General features: G+C 41.7%; 1 protein-coding gene across 1 annotated transcript in view; it reads left to right on the top strand.

The window, feature by feature from the left end:
* Positions 1 to 15,938, top strand: part of NKD1 (NKD inhibitor of WNT signaling pathway 1) — an 85,100-nt gene that overhangs the window by 43,770 nt on the left and 25,392 nt on the right. Inside the window, exon 4 of the mRNA XM_039352421.1 lies at positions 5,432 to 5,489. Coding sequence (XP_039208355.1) covers positions 5,432 to 5,489 — 58 coding nt within the window. The remainder of the gene's footprint in view (positions 1 to 5,431; positions 5,490 to 15,938) is intronic.

Here is a 15,938-nt window from a genome sequence, read left to right as displayed (position 1 = left end):
TCAAATAAGACACGTCCTTGTAGGCTTCTCTAAGGTCACTTGACCCGCTTTTGGGCACCTTCTGACAAGCCAAGTCAATTCCCTTAACAACCGTGTCACTAACTTAACAACCACAGCGATTGATTTAAGAACTGTGGCAAGAAAGATTGTAAAAGGGAGCAAAACACACTTAACAACTGTCTTGCTTAACGACAGAAATGGAGGGGGGAATCCCTCCTAGTCGTACATTGACGACTACCCGAATTATGTGACATAGTTGGAAGGGATCTGCAAAAGGTGGTTGAAGAATTGTTGGTTGTTCTCGAGCATATATGTCAGTGATGGCAAACCTTTTAGAGACCGAGTGCCCAAACCTCAACCCCAAACCCACTTATTTATCGCAGAGTGCCAGGGACACATCAGCATTGTGGTGCCCTCATGGGGGGGGGCAGGGAGGCGCCTCTGAGTGCCGCCTCTGGCACGCAGAAACCGGGGGCACAAAAATGGGCCACCGTGCTGCAAGGCGCAAAAACGGCCGTGCCATGGGGTACAGATACAAGGTGCTGCACCATGCAAGAATGGGGCAGGGCTAGTGAGTATCACGCAGGCACTAGCCCCGCCCCATTTGCAGCGCGTGCATGCTCGCGGCCCCGTGCACACATGCATGCATGTAAAATGCTTCCCCCTCTCTTTTCTTCCAGTCCACCAATCAACAATGGTTGGTGACCTCTGCTCTACCACCTGTACTGGAGCTTGCTAGTCAGATGCTTCACCTCTTTTGTGCTGGGCGGGGCTCCTGCTCTGGGCGGCCTAAGGCACCTGCTGCTGGTGGTGCGTGCCAACAGAGAGGGCTCTGAGTGCTGCCTCTGGCACGCATGCCATAGGTTGGCCACCACTGGTATATGTTATGCCGAGTGAACTATGTTCTTTCAGAATATATTTTGGGGCCTTTTCTCTCTAGGTTTTTCTCTCCCCTTTCTCTCTCCCCTCCCTTCCACCCCCATCAGACCTCCAGTGATTCCTGAATTACAAGAATTCTTGGAATATATAAGCTTTAATGAGTTATGCAGGCACGATTCCGCCCCCCTCTTCATGGCATTAACATCTGTTAGCTTTTAAGAGAACAGTTTCAGACAAAAAAAGGCTGTGTGGGGGGGAAATACATAGAGTGGGGAGACTGAGCAAAGATATTAAATTTTCTAGTAGGAAGCCTTGGTTTTAAAGTGGGAGAATAGGGGAATTGGGGTTGGCAAAATTCTGGAGCTTTGATGTGGTTGCTTTTAAGGAAATTCACAGAGAAGATTGGTCCCTGGTAGCATATTTGAACGTGGGTGTGCTACGCTTCGGAGTGTGTGTGTTTTGGATTTTGGTGGAGCTGTTGCCTGACGTAGCAATGTTCCTGCGGGAAGACTCTGATAAAAATGTCCCAAAAGTTGATAGGGAAAGGAGTTTCCATTTAAATATCTCCCCTCCCCCATAACAACTTATGAGACAAGTTGACCTGGTCCAAAGCCATCTAGTGAACTTCCATTCCTGGAGGTAGATCGGAACCCAGGTGTCTCCTGGTGTTCATCCAACACTTTGTACCATTCTGGCTTTCAAAATCAACCTCTTGGTTGATTTGTTCTAGAATTTGTGACTGGTAGCATCTTTTCAGAGTGACCGACATGAATTTTCAAGTTGCCTGTGGTGATACAAGAACTGAGATTCCAAAGAATGCTTTTTTACGAGGCAACTGGACTTTCTTGTTTTTCTTTGAAGACATTTCACTTCTCATCCAGGAAGCTTCTTCAGCTCTGACTGGATGGTGGGGTCAGAGCTGAAGAAGCTTTTTGGATGAGAAGCGAAACGTCTTCAAAGAAAAAACAAGAAAGTCCAATTGCCTCGTGAAAAAGCATCTTTGGGATAACTATAACTGAGAATCTCCATAGATAAAGAACTGAGACTTGATACAAAGGATTGAGAATTGAGACTAGAGGATTCGAGTCTCTAAAATCAAGGAAAGGAAAGGAAAGGAAAGGAAAGGAAAGGAAAGGAAAGGAAAGGAAAGGAAAGGAAAGGAAAGGAAAGGAAAGGAAAGGAAAGGAAAGGAGAGAGAGAGAGAGAGAGAGAGGAAAGAAAGAAAGAAAGAAAGAAAGAAAGAAAGAAAGAAAGAAAGAAAGAAAGAAAGAAAGAAAGAAAGATGACATACTTGCAATTCTGGGTGGGAAAGACGATCCAGGACCAGTTTTTGAGCAACATAAGCCATCTGTTCTTCCCACACCTTCTGCTGACAGATTTATAGTTTTAGTTTCCTAGTAAAGATCCTACACCTGTGTTTTGATTATGGGGTAAACACAATTTCTCATTTGCCCTGGAAAGGTTTATTTATTTGCAGTGACAATTGACCAAGATAAAATCCAGCCTCATGGTGGAGCACCTGTTGGGAGGCAAGCTGGATCAGAATTGACAGAGATGGCATAGGGTGGGGTCCGGGATCTTGAAGGCTGCCAAGGAAAGGCTTAAAACAGTTGTGGTCTTCTCTCAAGTTCCCTGATCCTCCTCCCATCGCCATATCCCATCTGTTCTTCACCCATCTGTTCTTCACCAGAGGACTGAGTTGTAAAAATGGTTTTTTCCCAGAGAGCAGCTACATCACTAGCCATTTCTCTCTGGTGCTAAGCCCAGATCAAGCCAGCCCCATGAGAGCTTAACAGGATGTGTGAAGCCACTCATTAGTTCTAACACAACCTGCTTCAATGGTGATATTAGAAGGATAAAACATGGCTTCCAATCTTGAGATAGGTGGAATAAAGGCCGAGAATGCCAATTATGGCCAATGGTCATTAAGGATCACTTGCCCCAACTTGTAGCTGCGAACGACTTTCAGTTTGTCTGAGGCTCTTTCAGCTATAAAAATTGTCATTTGGGGGGGGGGGGAATTTGCAAGAAATAGTTTTCTGTATCTTTCCTGAACAAATGGTTACCTTAAGTGGACTGTGAAGCATGACTGTATGTGTGTATGTATATATGTGTGTGTGTATATATATACATATATGGGTAAAAATACGACTCCCGGGTATATTCATGTTATAAAACAAATAAATAAATAACAATCACCAGGAGAATAAATGAAAAACATTTAATGTTTAAAAGCAGTCCCAACGACTGCTTTTAACCCTGACGATGTCGGAAGCTTCTGACGAAAGCTAGGTTGATTTTATTAAATGTTTTTCATTTATTCTCCTGGTGATCGTTAGTTATTCATTTGTTTTATAACATATACATATATATACACACACTCAGATATATATACACATATATACATATACATACACACACTCATATATACACATATATACATATACATATACATACACACACACACTCAGATATATATACACATATATACATATACATACACACAGTATCTCTGTTCGGTGGTGCTTATTTTTTCACATTGATGACACTTCCTTCTCTAGTTGTCATTGTTCCTAAAATAAAAATCCCCCGGGTTTAAGTTGCTTTTTAAAGAAAGACACTGTACCCTCCTGTTGCTGGCATATGGAGAACAGGAACTTCTCACAATTACTGTTAAAGCAGGCAAGTGTGGAGTGAAATAAATGCATTTGGAATAGGTGTATTCTAACTTCAAACTAAATGCAGTGCACTCTTTTCCCAAGTTATGGTTAGGTGGAGTTTTCCCTCTCCGATTATTGTCCAGGCCAGCATCTGTCAACAACCTTGGCAACTTTAAGATGGGTGGGGCATTCTGGGACCTGGAGTCCAGGCCTCTTAAAATTGTTGGGGTTGACAAACATTGCTCCAGATTTATTGGATGGCAATTTCTGTTTTCCTATCTCAAAATTTCGGCAGATTTTAATCCAACATCCTTAGAGAGGAACGGAGGTGGCAATTACAATCTTTTCAGAACTGACCCCTAACTTCCTAAAGGGACCTTGATGACCCTTCTCTTGATTTCAGTGGAAAATCTATGTGATGAATTAATTATTTCTCCTTGGAATCTGATCCAGGGATATCTTTGCAAAAGAGGGTGCTGTTTTTCTCTCTAGGGCTGTTTTAAAAGCAATGGTAAGGGTGGGCTTAAGTCCCTTTGCCTGGAGAAGTGAATGTTTCTTCCTTGGTTCTTGGAATCATCATTATCATAACAATAACATCAACAACAGTCTGAACATCTGGCAATCCAGTCTGAACATCTAGCAAGCTGGGAGAGGGTGGAGGAAGAAGAGGGAAGAAGGAGGAGGAAGAAGAGGAAGAAGAAGGAGGAGGAGGAGGAGGAGAAGAAGAAGAAGAAGAAGAAGAAGAAGAAGAAGAAGAAGAAGAAGAAGAAGAAGAAGAAGAAGAAGAAGAAGAAGAAGAAGAAGAAGAAGAAGAAGAAGAAGAAGAAGTCTGTCTGCACTCACAGTTCTATTAAATAAATACCTGTCTGTCTGAGATAATGCATGGCATAATCAGACAGGCACAACAGAGAGCAGAATTTTAATTGACAGCTGATGCACTCCAGTTACCCAGAGGTAGCTCTGAAAGGCACAAAGATTAGCATGGTCTGTTTTGGAAAAGAACATTCGGTTAATAGGCTATTAATAAGCATATTGATGCTCTTGCAGAAATCAACAAAACAGCTATTTGGAAGTTCTCGTTTTAATAACCACCCCGAGGAGACGAAATTTAAGAAGCGAAGCCTGAATTGTCAATAATTATCAGCCCAGTTAAACAAATAACTAATGAGTACAGAATGGAGAACGATAAACATAAACTAATGCTTGGAGGGCCCAGGGAAGCATGTTTTTTTTTTAAAAAAAAGACATTGGAAAAAAAAATACACATTTTTATTCCTCTCCAGAGGCTCTTTTTTTCAAATCACCATGCTACCTTGTTCCATACTAATATATATCACCAATGCAGTAGTTATTTTAAAGGGAATAAATGAATTGTTTGCATTTTTAAAAGGTCACAGTCTTATAAAAATGTACAATATATATATATATATATATATATATATATATATATATATATATATATATATATATATATATATATATATATATATATATATATATATAAAATGTGCTGGCAATACTGCTAATTTTTCAAAGCAGAGGTGTAAGGGTTCAGAACTATGACTGCAAACCACCAGAAAGAGTCTCCCATAAACTTTAGAAACCTTCTGGATAACTTTGGGCCAGATACCTATCTTCCTCTCTGGGTTGTTGTGAGGGAAAAGTAGGAGGAACAAATCCTCCTCCTCCTCCTCCCTATCCCAAACAGTCAACATTATGATAGCTTGCGGGGTTAAATACAAATAGCTACAACCATACTTCACAGTGGTGAACTTTTATTGGGGTGTGTGTGCTGGTTTTGGGCTGAATTAAAGTACCAAATAAAAATATTGTTTTTATATGAAATAAACTAACAGGCATCTTTTTTTTCTCCTCTCCCCTTCCCCATACAGGAGGCAGTTGGTGAAATTTTCAGAGAAGTCCTTGAGAACGAACATTTTCATCTTGAAGGTGAATTTTATTTTTTAACAGATATAAAAGCAATCACAGGGTTCCTTCCTTCTTTCTTTCTTTCTTTCTTTCTTTCTTTCTTTCTTTCTTTCTTTCTTTCTTTCTTTCTTTCCTTCCTTCTTCCTTCCTTCCTTCCTTCCTTCCTTCCTTCCTTCCTTCCTTCCTTCCCCCTTTCTTTCTTTCCTTCCTTCCTTCCTTCCTTCCTTCCTTCCTTCCTTCCTTCCTTCTTTCCTTCCTTCCTTCCTTCCTTCCCCCTTCTTTCTTTCTTTCTTTCCTTCCTTCCTTCCTTCCCCCCTTTTCTTCCTTCCTTCCTTCCTTCCTTCCTTCCTTCCTTCCTTCCTTCCTTCCTTCCTTCCTTCCTTTCTTTCTTTCTTTCTTTCTTTCTTTCTTTCTTTCTTTCTTTCTTGTTCCCCAAACCCAAGGATGTACGTTTGTGAACATGCATTGGGGAGAGAGGCAAAAAAATATCATACTTGCCACACTGTCCACCTTGTAATGTTTTTGGTCGAATAAGGATTCCAAGCTTTAGTCATCTTTGGCACTCAAAGATTTGGGGTGGGGTAGGGTGGGAATAGAGATGGGAAGGCCTGGAAGAAAAAAAACAACTGGAAAAATTGGTGGTGATGGTGGGGGAAACAGCAGCTTATATAAAGCGAACAAGATCTTAATTACTAAGGATTTGGGGGAACTGAGCTACCTTGAGAATCGCTAGAAGGACTATCTGTACTTGAGTCCTTCCATTCTCTTCTTGTCCCGCTCTTTCTTCCCATTTCTTGCGTTCGGCGGGCGGTGAGCATAATCAGCACTGCTCTCGCTGAGTTGTTTTCGGGGTGGGAAAAAGAAGCAGGAAGGTCCCTGGGTTTTCTGTTCCTTTTATTTATTTTATTTCACTTATTTGCCGGGTTTGGTTTCCGCCTGCAGGCATCCTGACAACTCCTTGGTTTTCAAGAGGCCCATTTTATATATGCAATCCCCATGGCTCATTATCTGGGTTGGCTCATTAGAGACAAGGTTTCTCTGCAGCCTTGGTCTTCCTAATCTTTGAGAAGTGTCTGTTTTCATAACTTTCAGGCTCCCTCCTAAAAACCCCGTTTCTTTACTTAGGCTTTTACTGTGCGACTGCAGTAGAGGGGTGGATGCTTTCTCCACCACCTTTGAATTCCCAAGTATACATTTAAGGGGGGGAAATGTGCTTAATTTATTTGCATTTTAATAATTTGTCTTTCTTTTGCATTTCACCTCATTTTGACTTCACGCACTCCTTGGAAATGTTGCTGCTGGGTGGGGTATAGAATCCATTGTATATGTGTATGTGTGTGTTTGTATGTGTATCTATATATCTATATATCTCTATATATCTATATCTGTCTGTCTATCTGTCTCTCTCTGTGTACATCACTTTAAAAACTTGGAAGACTATTTCAAGAGTGGATCCTTTCTCTTTCCTTTCCTTTCCTTTCCTTTCCTTTCCTTTCTCTTTCCAATCTTCCTTTCCTTTCCCTTCCCTTCCCTTCCCTTCCCTTCCCTTCCTTTCCTTTCCTTTCCTTTCCTTTCCTTTCCTTTCCTTTCCTTTCCTTTCCTTTCTCTTTCCAATCTTCCTTCCCTTCCTTTCCTTTCCTTTCCTTTCCTTTCCTTTCCTTTCCTTTCCTTTCCTTTCCACCTTCCCCCTGCCTCTTTGTATTTCAGTGTTTTAACTCTAAATCTATAATGAAAAGAAAAATATTTTGACCTGAAACCTGGCCAATAAAGCTCCCATTAAGACCAGTATAACATTTGGAACTTATTTTCAGCAGCTGTAGAGCTGTTTCTTATGCATTAGAAAACTCTTTGTTGGATATCCTTTCTTTATGCACACAGAAGATCAGTTCTCGCTGTTGCTTGCTCCAGGAAAGCAGATTCAGTTTTTACCTTGGAAGAGTTTTTCTTTCTTTCTTAGTTTCTCCTGTATTTTTGTGAGATTGGCTGGTAGTTGTATTCTCATGTTTTACTTTTTCTTCTTATTGTTGTATGGATGGATACCTTGTTCAGTACTATCCACTGAAGATTATCAGCTTTGCTTCATGCTTGGGTTATTGCAGTTGAATACTAGCTACAGTGTTGTGTGAATAGTATCGCAAACCTGTGATTAATTATGATAATTTTCTGAAATGATCTAGCTCAGTGGTTCTCAACCTTTTCTTCACCACAGGCCCCCTTTAAATATCTTCTGTGGCCATGGATCCCCAAGACTTAATTCCAGATTTAAATCGTAACATTTCTTCAAGCCTTTGTGGACCCCCTGTGACATTGCAACTCTCCCCCCCCCCCAGGATTTGTGGACCATAGGTTGAGAACCACTGATCTAGCTTCATAAATTACAGTTTGAGATGGCCTTGTTTCATTGAACTATAGATAAGACAGCTGTCATTTCTCCCTGTGGGAATATCAAATGAAAGATTTAATGAAGTCATGTTACTTTCAAGTCAAGATTGATCCATTGTGACTTACAAGTTTATGACCATACAGCAACTTTCTGGGTACACCACAGAAGATGGTGGCTTGTGATGTCTTCTTACAGGGTGGTTTGTATGTTTGTTTATCCCAACCTGGTCTGCAACTCAAAATTTCCCAAGTGGTCTTCTATCTAATTCCCTACAATGACCCATTTTTTTCCCAGTTTTCTGAAACTTAAGAGATTGGCCTTATAGCTGTGCTGTAGCAAAGGGAGGCTCATATTTTTCATGGAACCAGAATTCACATATTTTGCTGACCATAACATAATTTCTTAGTTTTGGCTTGAGATGCTGTGTGAATCTGGCCATTGTGGTTTATGGGACAGCGTACAGCCATAGTAACTTACTCAACAAATCCCGATTCAAATAAACTGATACAGCTCATAGTTCTTCTTTCTTGTGAATCAGTCATCTATGACTGATTGATGTTCTGGATTTCTCTGAAATGATATATCGATGGGAGGGATAGACATGATAGGATCACATGTATCCATCCCATCAAGCCCAAAGAAAGTCTGGAATGGTATTAAATCTCCTGCCATAGGCAGGGGGTTGGACTAGAAGACCTCCAAGGTCCCTTCCAGCTCTATTATTCTATGTTCCAGCAGACGATGGAGCTGCTCTCGATGGACCTGCATATTTCTTGCCTTATGGTCAGACCCCAGAGTATTTTTTTGGGATATGTTACTTCCCAAACATTTAGAGCATCTGGTGATGTACAGGTGCTTCGCCTGAGAAACTGTATTGTAAAAGAACTACAGGGATCAGACAAAGCCCCCATTAGATAAACAGTAGAATTCTTTTGATTGTATTTCAAATTGGGACTATGACTTCCCACACTTTATGGAGTTACCACCAGTAAGCACCAGCAACCCAAATTATCAAAAAAGGAAAAGGAGGAGGAGGAGGAGGGGAAAGAAGAAGAAGAAGAAGAAGAAGAAGAAGAAGAAGAAGAAGAAGAAGAAGAAGAAGAAGAAGAAGAAGAAGAAGAAGAAGAAGAAGAAGAAGAAGAAGAAGAAGTAGTAGTAGTAGTAGTAGTAATAGTAGTAGTGGAGGAAGAGGAAGAAGAAGAAGAGGAGGAAGAAGAAAAGTAGTAGTAGTGGAGGAAGAAGAAGAAGAGGAGAAAAAAGAAGAGGAGGAAGAAGAAGAAGAAGAAGAAGAAGAAGAAGAAGAAGAAGAAGAAGAAGAAGAAGAGGAAGGGGAAGGGGAAGGGGAAGGGGAAGATGATTTAACTGGATTTAATTTCTAAGGTTGCATTGCAAACCTTAATCAAATCCTTTTCTTCTTAACTGGTTTAACCAGGCCACAGCGAAAGGGCTCCAGATTCTGGGATTAAGATTGTATTTGGTAAAAGTCCTCCTTTTTTAAACTGTGGAAAGAACAAAACCAACATCAAAGCTCTCAGCCACAAAAACAGGTTGTTGACTCAGTTCTTAGATTTGACAAGAGGCTCAGCTGCAGCTGAATTATTTTGTTTATCCTACAGCAGGAAGATAGAAACCTTCTGACTGTCATTTCCTAATTTAACTTTTGTCTGGTTTGATTTTTATTTTATTTTTTATCCTTGGACATCCTAGTACTTTTGGGACAACTGGGTGTTTTTTTTGTTTTTGTTTTTAAAGAGGGAGTGTGTGTCTTCTTTTATCCCACATACTGAAGTTAAAGCTCTTGTAGGGGTTAATGATAGACTGGCTCATTTTTAATATCAATTTGATCATGATCACCTTCTCAGAATTAGACGTAGGTTGCAAACTGTAATATACAGTACAGGTAGTCCTCGACTTATAACGGTTCATTTAGCGATCAGTTGCTTGGCAACTGACTCGTATTTATGATGGTTACTATGTTTCTGGGGGTCACGTGATCCTCTTTTGTGATCTTCTGACAAGCAGAGTCAGTGGGGAATCCAGTATCACTTAACAACCGGATTCCTAATTTATCATCTGCAGTGTGTCATGGTTCTGACAGATGAAACTCTTTGAAGAAGCATTGTTTACCTTAAAGAATCTTTATTTGAGAAGCATAGCATCGGCACTAACACAATGGAAGCCAAAAACTGAGTTCCCCTCCCTTGAGCACATAGTATCAATGCACAATTCCCTGTTCCAGTTAACAGTCATAAATCACATTCTCCAATTAGTTTGAAATGCAGACTTTCCCTCCAGTTCTCCAGCCCGCCATCTCGTATTCAATAACCTTGGTTCTCACACTAGGTTCAGCATTGTTATGTCTAACTAAACTCCCATGCACCTTCCTCCCCCTTCCCCAGCATCATCTAACTCTAAAAGCAAAAAGAAAAAAATGGTTGCATCTCCATCTGTTATCAATGCAAAAACATTTAATGTTAGTAGCGTTGACACAGTGATTCACTTAACAACTGCGGCAAAAATGTTGTAAAAAGGGGCAAAACTCATTTTTGCCCCAATTTTGGGTTCAATGGTGGTCACTGAGGACTACCTGGATATTTATGAAGGTGGGAGACTGGAGGGATAATCAGATTGCATAGCTATTAAAATGATCCCACTAATATTGGTTTCAGGGTATAATCTAGAAAGGACTCCAAAAATGCATTGATCAGGTCAGGAAACCGATCCAACCAGGATAATAACAATATAATAATAACAAGGGTATAATATTAAGAATCTTGTCGTCGGTATTTCTTTCTGCCCCACTGTATACCAAATAAAATCCAAGGTGGAGTTACTTTGAGTTTCTTTTCTTGGGCTTTCCACTTTCCCAGTATTGAGTTGTTTCGTGTCCCATCAAAGGCCATCCATTCCTTCCCCAAGATCATCTCTATCAAGGTAGTCCTCGCCTTACGATCACGATGGAGCCCAAAATTTATGTTGCTAAGTGAGACAGCCAAGTGAGTTCCCCCCCCATTTTACGACCTTTCTGTCCACAGTAGTTAAGTTAGGAACACGGTCGTTAAGTGAATTTGGCTTCCCTGTTGACTTTGCTTGTCAGAAAGTCGCAAAAGGAGGATCACCCGAGCCCTGGACGCTGCAACCGTCATAAATATGAACCATGGGGAAGCCCGATTTGCTGAACAACCGTGTTACTAATGTAACACCTGCAGTGGTTCGCTTAAGCACGGTGGAAAGAAAGGTCGTAAAACGAGGCCAAACTCACTTAACTGTCTTACTTAAGACACAGAAATGTGAGGCTCAGCGGAGGTTGTAAGTTGAGGACCCGCCTGTAAGTAGAAAGTCTTCTGTTAAGGATGCTTTTATTCGGAGTCCTGAGCAAAACATCCTCTTCCATCTCCATGTATTTCTGAGAAGGACAACAGAAACCCGACCAGTTTCTCTAGTCTGGGGGGGGGAGGCAGTGAATTTGTAAGTCAAGAATCTATGAAAAAGGGGGAGAGGTCCACATGCACACATGAATGCCTTTATAAAAGCCCTCCCCCCCATTCCCCAAAGGAAAAGAGAAGAATTAATTAGAGGAGAGAACTTAACTTGCAAGCTGTCTTTTCATAACTGTTCCTATGGCTTGCTTAAATTCTGGAAGCCCCCCGGGGTGGGGCTGAATGTTTTCCAGACACAACAACTGCATTGTTCTTGGGGAAAACTGCAACAAATAATGCTTAACAGCAAGTGTTGGGGCAGAAAAGCCAAGGGGGGGGGGGAGAAAAGAACTTCAGCCAGCTTGGGGTCGTAGCTTGAAGAGCATTGAAAACTGTCAGGGACCTTATTGTGTGTGTTTCAACTTTATTTTTTCTGGGTAGCTGCAAAAAAACCCCCCAAAACCCTAAGTTTTACTCAGCAAGCAGAGAATAAGGTAGCCTTTGTTACCTAGACAGATTATAGCTTTCCACCCCCCCCCCCCCGCTTTCCTCTTAAAAATCTGCTCTTCATAAAAGCTCAGCATGAATGGTGGAATTTCTGACTAGCTTCAGATACTGAGGTGACTTTTATAGTTCTGAAAGTAGCTTCAGGGATTTCATCACATGTTTTAAGTTTGAGAAGAAGGGATGGAAAATAGAGATGTATTTTTAGTGGGGTGGGGGAAGGGTTTTTTCCATTCTCCTTTTTAACAGATGTTTCATCTCAATCATATCCAGACCTTGTAGTAGTTGTACCACTCAGCTTTATTTTCCTATGAAGGAAATTTTCTTTTCTTTTCTTTTTTTTTTGACAATCTAGCATTTATTTGGAGTCAAACTTCTTCTTTTTTTCCTTATATTTCGGCCCCTAAATTTTAATGAAACTGTTATTGGTCTGTGAGTTAAGAAGAGATTGGACAACCATTTGTCTGTGTAGAGCAGTGGTGGCGAACCTATGGCATGCGTGCCAGAGGCGGCACTCAGAGCCCTTTCTGTGGGCACACGTGCCATGCCCTGGAGATGGCAACCGTCTCTCTGCAACCAGCTGCCCACTAACTCACTGATCTCCCACATGGCTGGATGCATCCCAGCATGGCAGGTTTCCTTCCCTCCCCCCATCCCATCCCTCCTGGCCTCGCATGCTCTCCTTTTCCCAGGCACGACCCACTGCATCGCCTCCTCAGCTGTCGGCCGGCCATCCAGCTCAGAGGTGGCTTCTCTGAACTGCTGGCGGTGGGCTGTGGAGCCCCAGAGTGCGCCAGTTGAGGGGCCGGCAGGCTGTGGCTGCTGACAGACACTGTCGCCCCCCATGGGCTCACTGGTTTCTGTGTGCGGGGACTGATGGTGTCAGGCAGCCACCGCCTCGGCCCATGCCTCGCCTTGCCCTGCGACAATGGCACCCTTGCCCTGCCCTGTCTTGCCTAGCCTCACTCTGCAGGACGAGCCTCCTGCCCACCACCCCCTGGATCTCCCCCAACCTTGCCCGGCCCCCACAGGCATCCCTCCCCGTGAGCAACATCGAGGTGACCACGCCCAGCTTGGCCACACGCACCCAATCTGCCATGCCCACCCAGTGGGCCACATCCCCCCAGCACCCAGCGATAAATAAGTGGGTTTGGGGTTGCAGTTTGGGCACTCAGACTCTGAAAGGTTCGCTGTCACTGGTGTAGAGTTTCCTGCATGAGCAGGGGTTGGAATAGAAGACTGCCAAGGTCCCTTCCAACTCTGTTTTTCTGTTAATTTTTTCTGTTAAGTTAAAAGAAAATAGTATATTTAAAGTATCATCTATGAAGATTCTCAGTCATCCAGGTTATGATTGTCCCAAAGAGGCAACTGGACTTTCTTGAAGACTGAAGAAGCTTCTTGGATGAGAAGCAAAATGTTTTCAAGGAAAAATGAAGAAAGTCCAGTTGCCTCTTGAAAAAGTGCCTTTGGGACAATCAGGTGAACCTGAAACATTAATTCCTTTTATTGACAAGCTTGTAACCAGCTGGCTGGTTTTAGTTGAGTAGTTTGATGGCTTGGATTTCACAGTGCTGGTAGAATTCTGGAATTTGGTCCCTCACATTTAGAGAGATCCTGATTGAGGAAAACTGGTTTAGAAGCAAACCCTTCCTAACAATCTCAACACATTTTTGTGGGGGAATAAGGAAGGTGTTAAAATCCTGAACATAATCAGGATTTCCCTCTCCTGTTTATTAATAAGGAAGACCTAGAATGTTAAGTCTAGAACTTCCATTCCAAGAAAATGAAGTAGCATAAAGTACATAACGTAGACCAGGGATAGGCAACCTTGGCTCTTTTATGATTCGTGGACTTCAACTCCCAAAATTTTGGGAGTTGAAGTCCACGAGTCATAAAAGAGCCAAGGTTGCTTACCCCTGAGGTAGACTTTATCTTACTCCAGAAGGTGTAGTTTCACTACAGTGAAAACTCATGCTAACGATGGTATAAAAATAAGTGATAATCATTTTCATGTTGTGTGGAAAGTGAGACAGCCTATCAATATATATTTTTTCCTAGTTGAAATACAGACATGCTGATAACCCCTATAAAAATAAGGTGGCCTTGTTGTCCAGCACATATATTGAATCAGTGAAGAGTGAAGGACCTCTTATAGTCCCACCAAATATGGCGATACGGTTTTATACAATATATGTGAATTTTGGGCTGCACTTTTTAGAAGAGACAGAGATGTTTGGAGCATCAGTCTATGTTTTACAATGTAAATTTTACATTGGTTTGCAGGAACAAGGATGATTTGGGTGGTTCATGGCGATCAGAAAGACATTCAAAATTGGTCTCCACAGCATTTTTACGAAGAGCTTTGAGGATCACAGTGACAGCTCTCCCCATGGGAAGCAATTTTGATGAAAAGGGTGATATGATTATTCCATCATCTTGGTGTTTTCAGAGCTCTTGTTATCACAGCAAATGTGGGCGCTGTGTGTGTGTGTGTGTGTGTGTTTGGCACATCTAAGTTAGCCGAGAGACTGGTTGGGGATCAAAGTCTGCATTATTAATGATATTACCTACGCACAACCTTCATTTAAATTAGTGTTGTGTAGGTTTTCCTTGGGAACTTCAAAATGAAACATCCCTAAAGGGATCACCAGACAGCCTCCCTCCAAAAATCAAAATGAAATAAAAAAAAGATGATGGTGGAAACAGAAATATGTAAAAAAAAAAAAACGGGGTTGAAGGAGAGAAAGGACTTGTATCTGTAAACTGCACTGAGCAACTCCGGGGACAAAACAGCAATTTGTGTTATTCTGAGTGTGTGGTTGAATTTCCTCACCCTGTTGCACTTTTCTTGACACCCCCCCCCCCTTTTTGTTAGCAGTAGGAATTAGCAAAATCCTGAGCCACTGGATGAGGCCCAGGCAAAGTTAAACGCAGCCAAAGGTGTGACAGACCCAGGTAAGCCACAAGGAAATTCATTATGCATGTCCTGATAGGCTATCACAATCACACACGGCTGAATATGGACCCTGCCTGTTGTGTTTCTTTTCTAGCCTATTGTGTGCCATTTCTCTATCCGGGTCCTCAGTGCTCTTGGAGTTTGGTGGTTTTCTTGCAGACTTTTCATGACCCAACTAGGTAACATCATCAGTGCAAAATGCCACTCCCTTCTAGCACTGATGATGTTACCCAGTTGGGTTATGAAACGTCTGCAAGAAAAGCACCAAGCTGAGAGAGGACTCCTCATTTCAACCCTGAGCTACAGATATTCTCTTCTATCAGTGCCATTTCTCTATTGGTGATGAGCTGCTTAAATGAGGAGTTCTGTTATAGGAGATCTTCATAAACAGATATCTGAAACCAAAGGTTTCATCCAGGACCACCTATGTGGGTGGACCCCCACCTCCACCCCCAAATCTTTGAGGGCCACTTGTGTGGCACCTCCAATTTTTAAGACGATAACTAGGAAAGATTACCCAGTACTTGAGAAGCAACCATGCTACCTATCATTAATTTAAGCTTAAATGCCGGCAGAACTAAATTAAATTAAGGTTTTGTCCCATTCCACCCATTTCTTCAACCTGCCTATATAGATTTGGGAACGTTTTTCTGGGACTGTTCTCCAAAGCTTACCAGTCTCCAGGCGTTTTTCCATCTGCTGCTTGAGCTAATGTTCCATAACCTATTTCTGGATTTGCACCTCCGATGAGCTATAAAAACTGCCTTCTCCTCGCCCCCATCTGCTGATCTCCCAGAGGGTGGGGTTTTTTTTTTTTCATATTTGGGAGTCTTTTGCACCATCATCTGCTGTCCAAGTCATGAGACCCAATGCAAGCTGTATGTCTTCTTTTATGAGGCAGTAATTTGGAACATTGTGGGTTTTTTTTAATAAAAAGGCTTTTCTGTACATAGCAATAAAGCATTTCATCTTGTGTTCCTTCTAAACTGAACTTGCTAACTTTCGAAGGAGGAGGATGAGCGGGAGGGTTAGGATAGAGGGATATATATATATATATATATATATATATATATATATATATATATATATATATATATTCCTTTGATCTCAGCAGAGATGGGAAAAGCCTGTTCTGTTGAGGCTTTTGGCTAACAGAACAAACAGTGTTTAGAATTTAACTTTGCTTAATTAATTAGTAATTCTGTTTA

Source organism: Crotalus tigris, unplaced genomic scaffold (assembly GCF_016545835.1).
Source record: "Crotalus tigris isolate CLP2741 ecotype Arizona unplaced genomic scaffold, ASM1654583v1 scf7180000018432.44079421565:4894166, whole genome shotgun sequence".
NCBI lineage: Eukaryota > Metazoa > Chordata > Lepidosauria > Squamata > Viperidae > Crotalus > Crotalus tigris.
The sequence above is the reverse complement of the archived record's forward strand: the minus strand, read 5'-3'. Positions and strand labels throughout refer to the sequence as shown.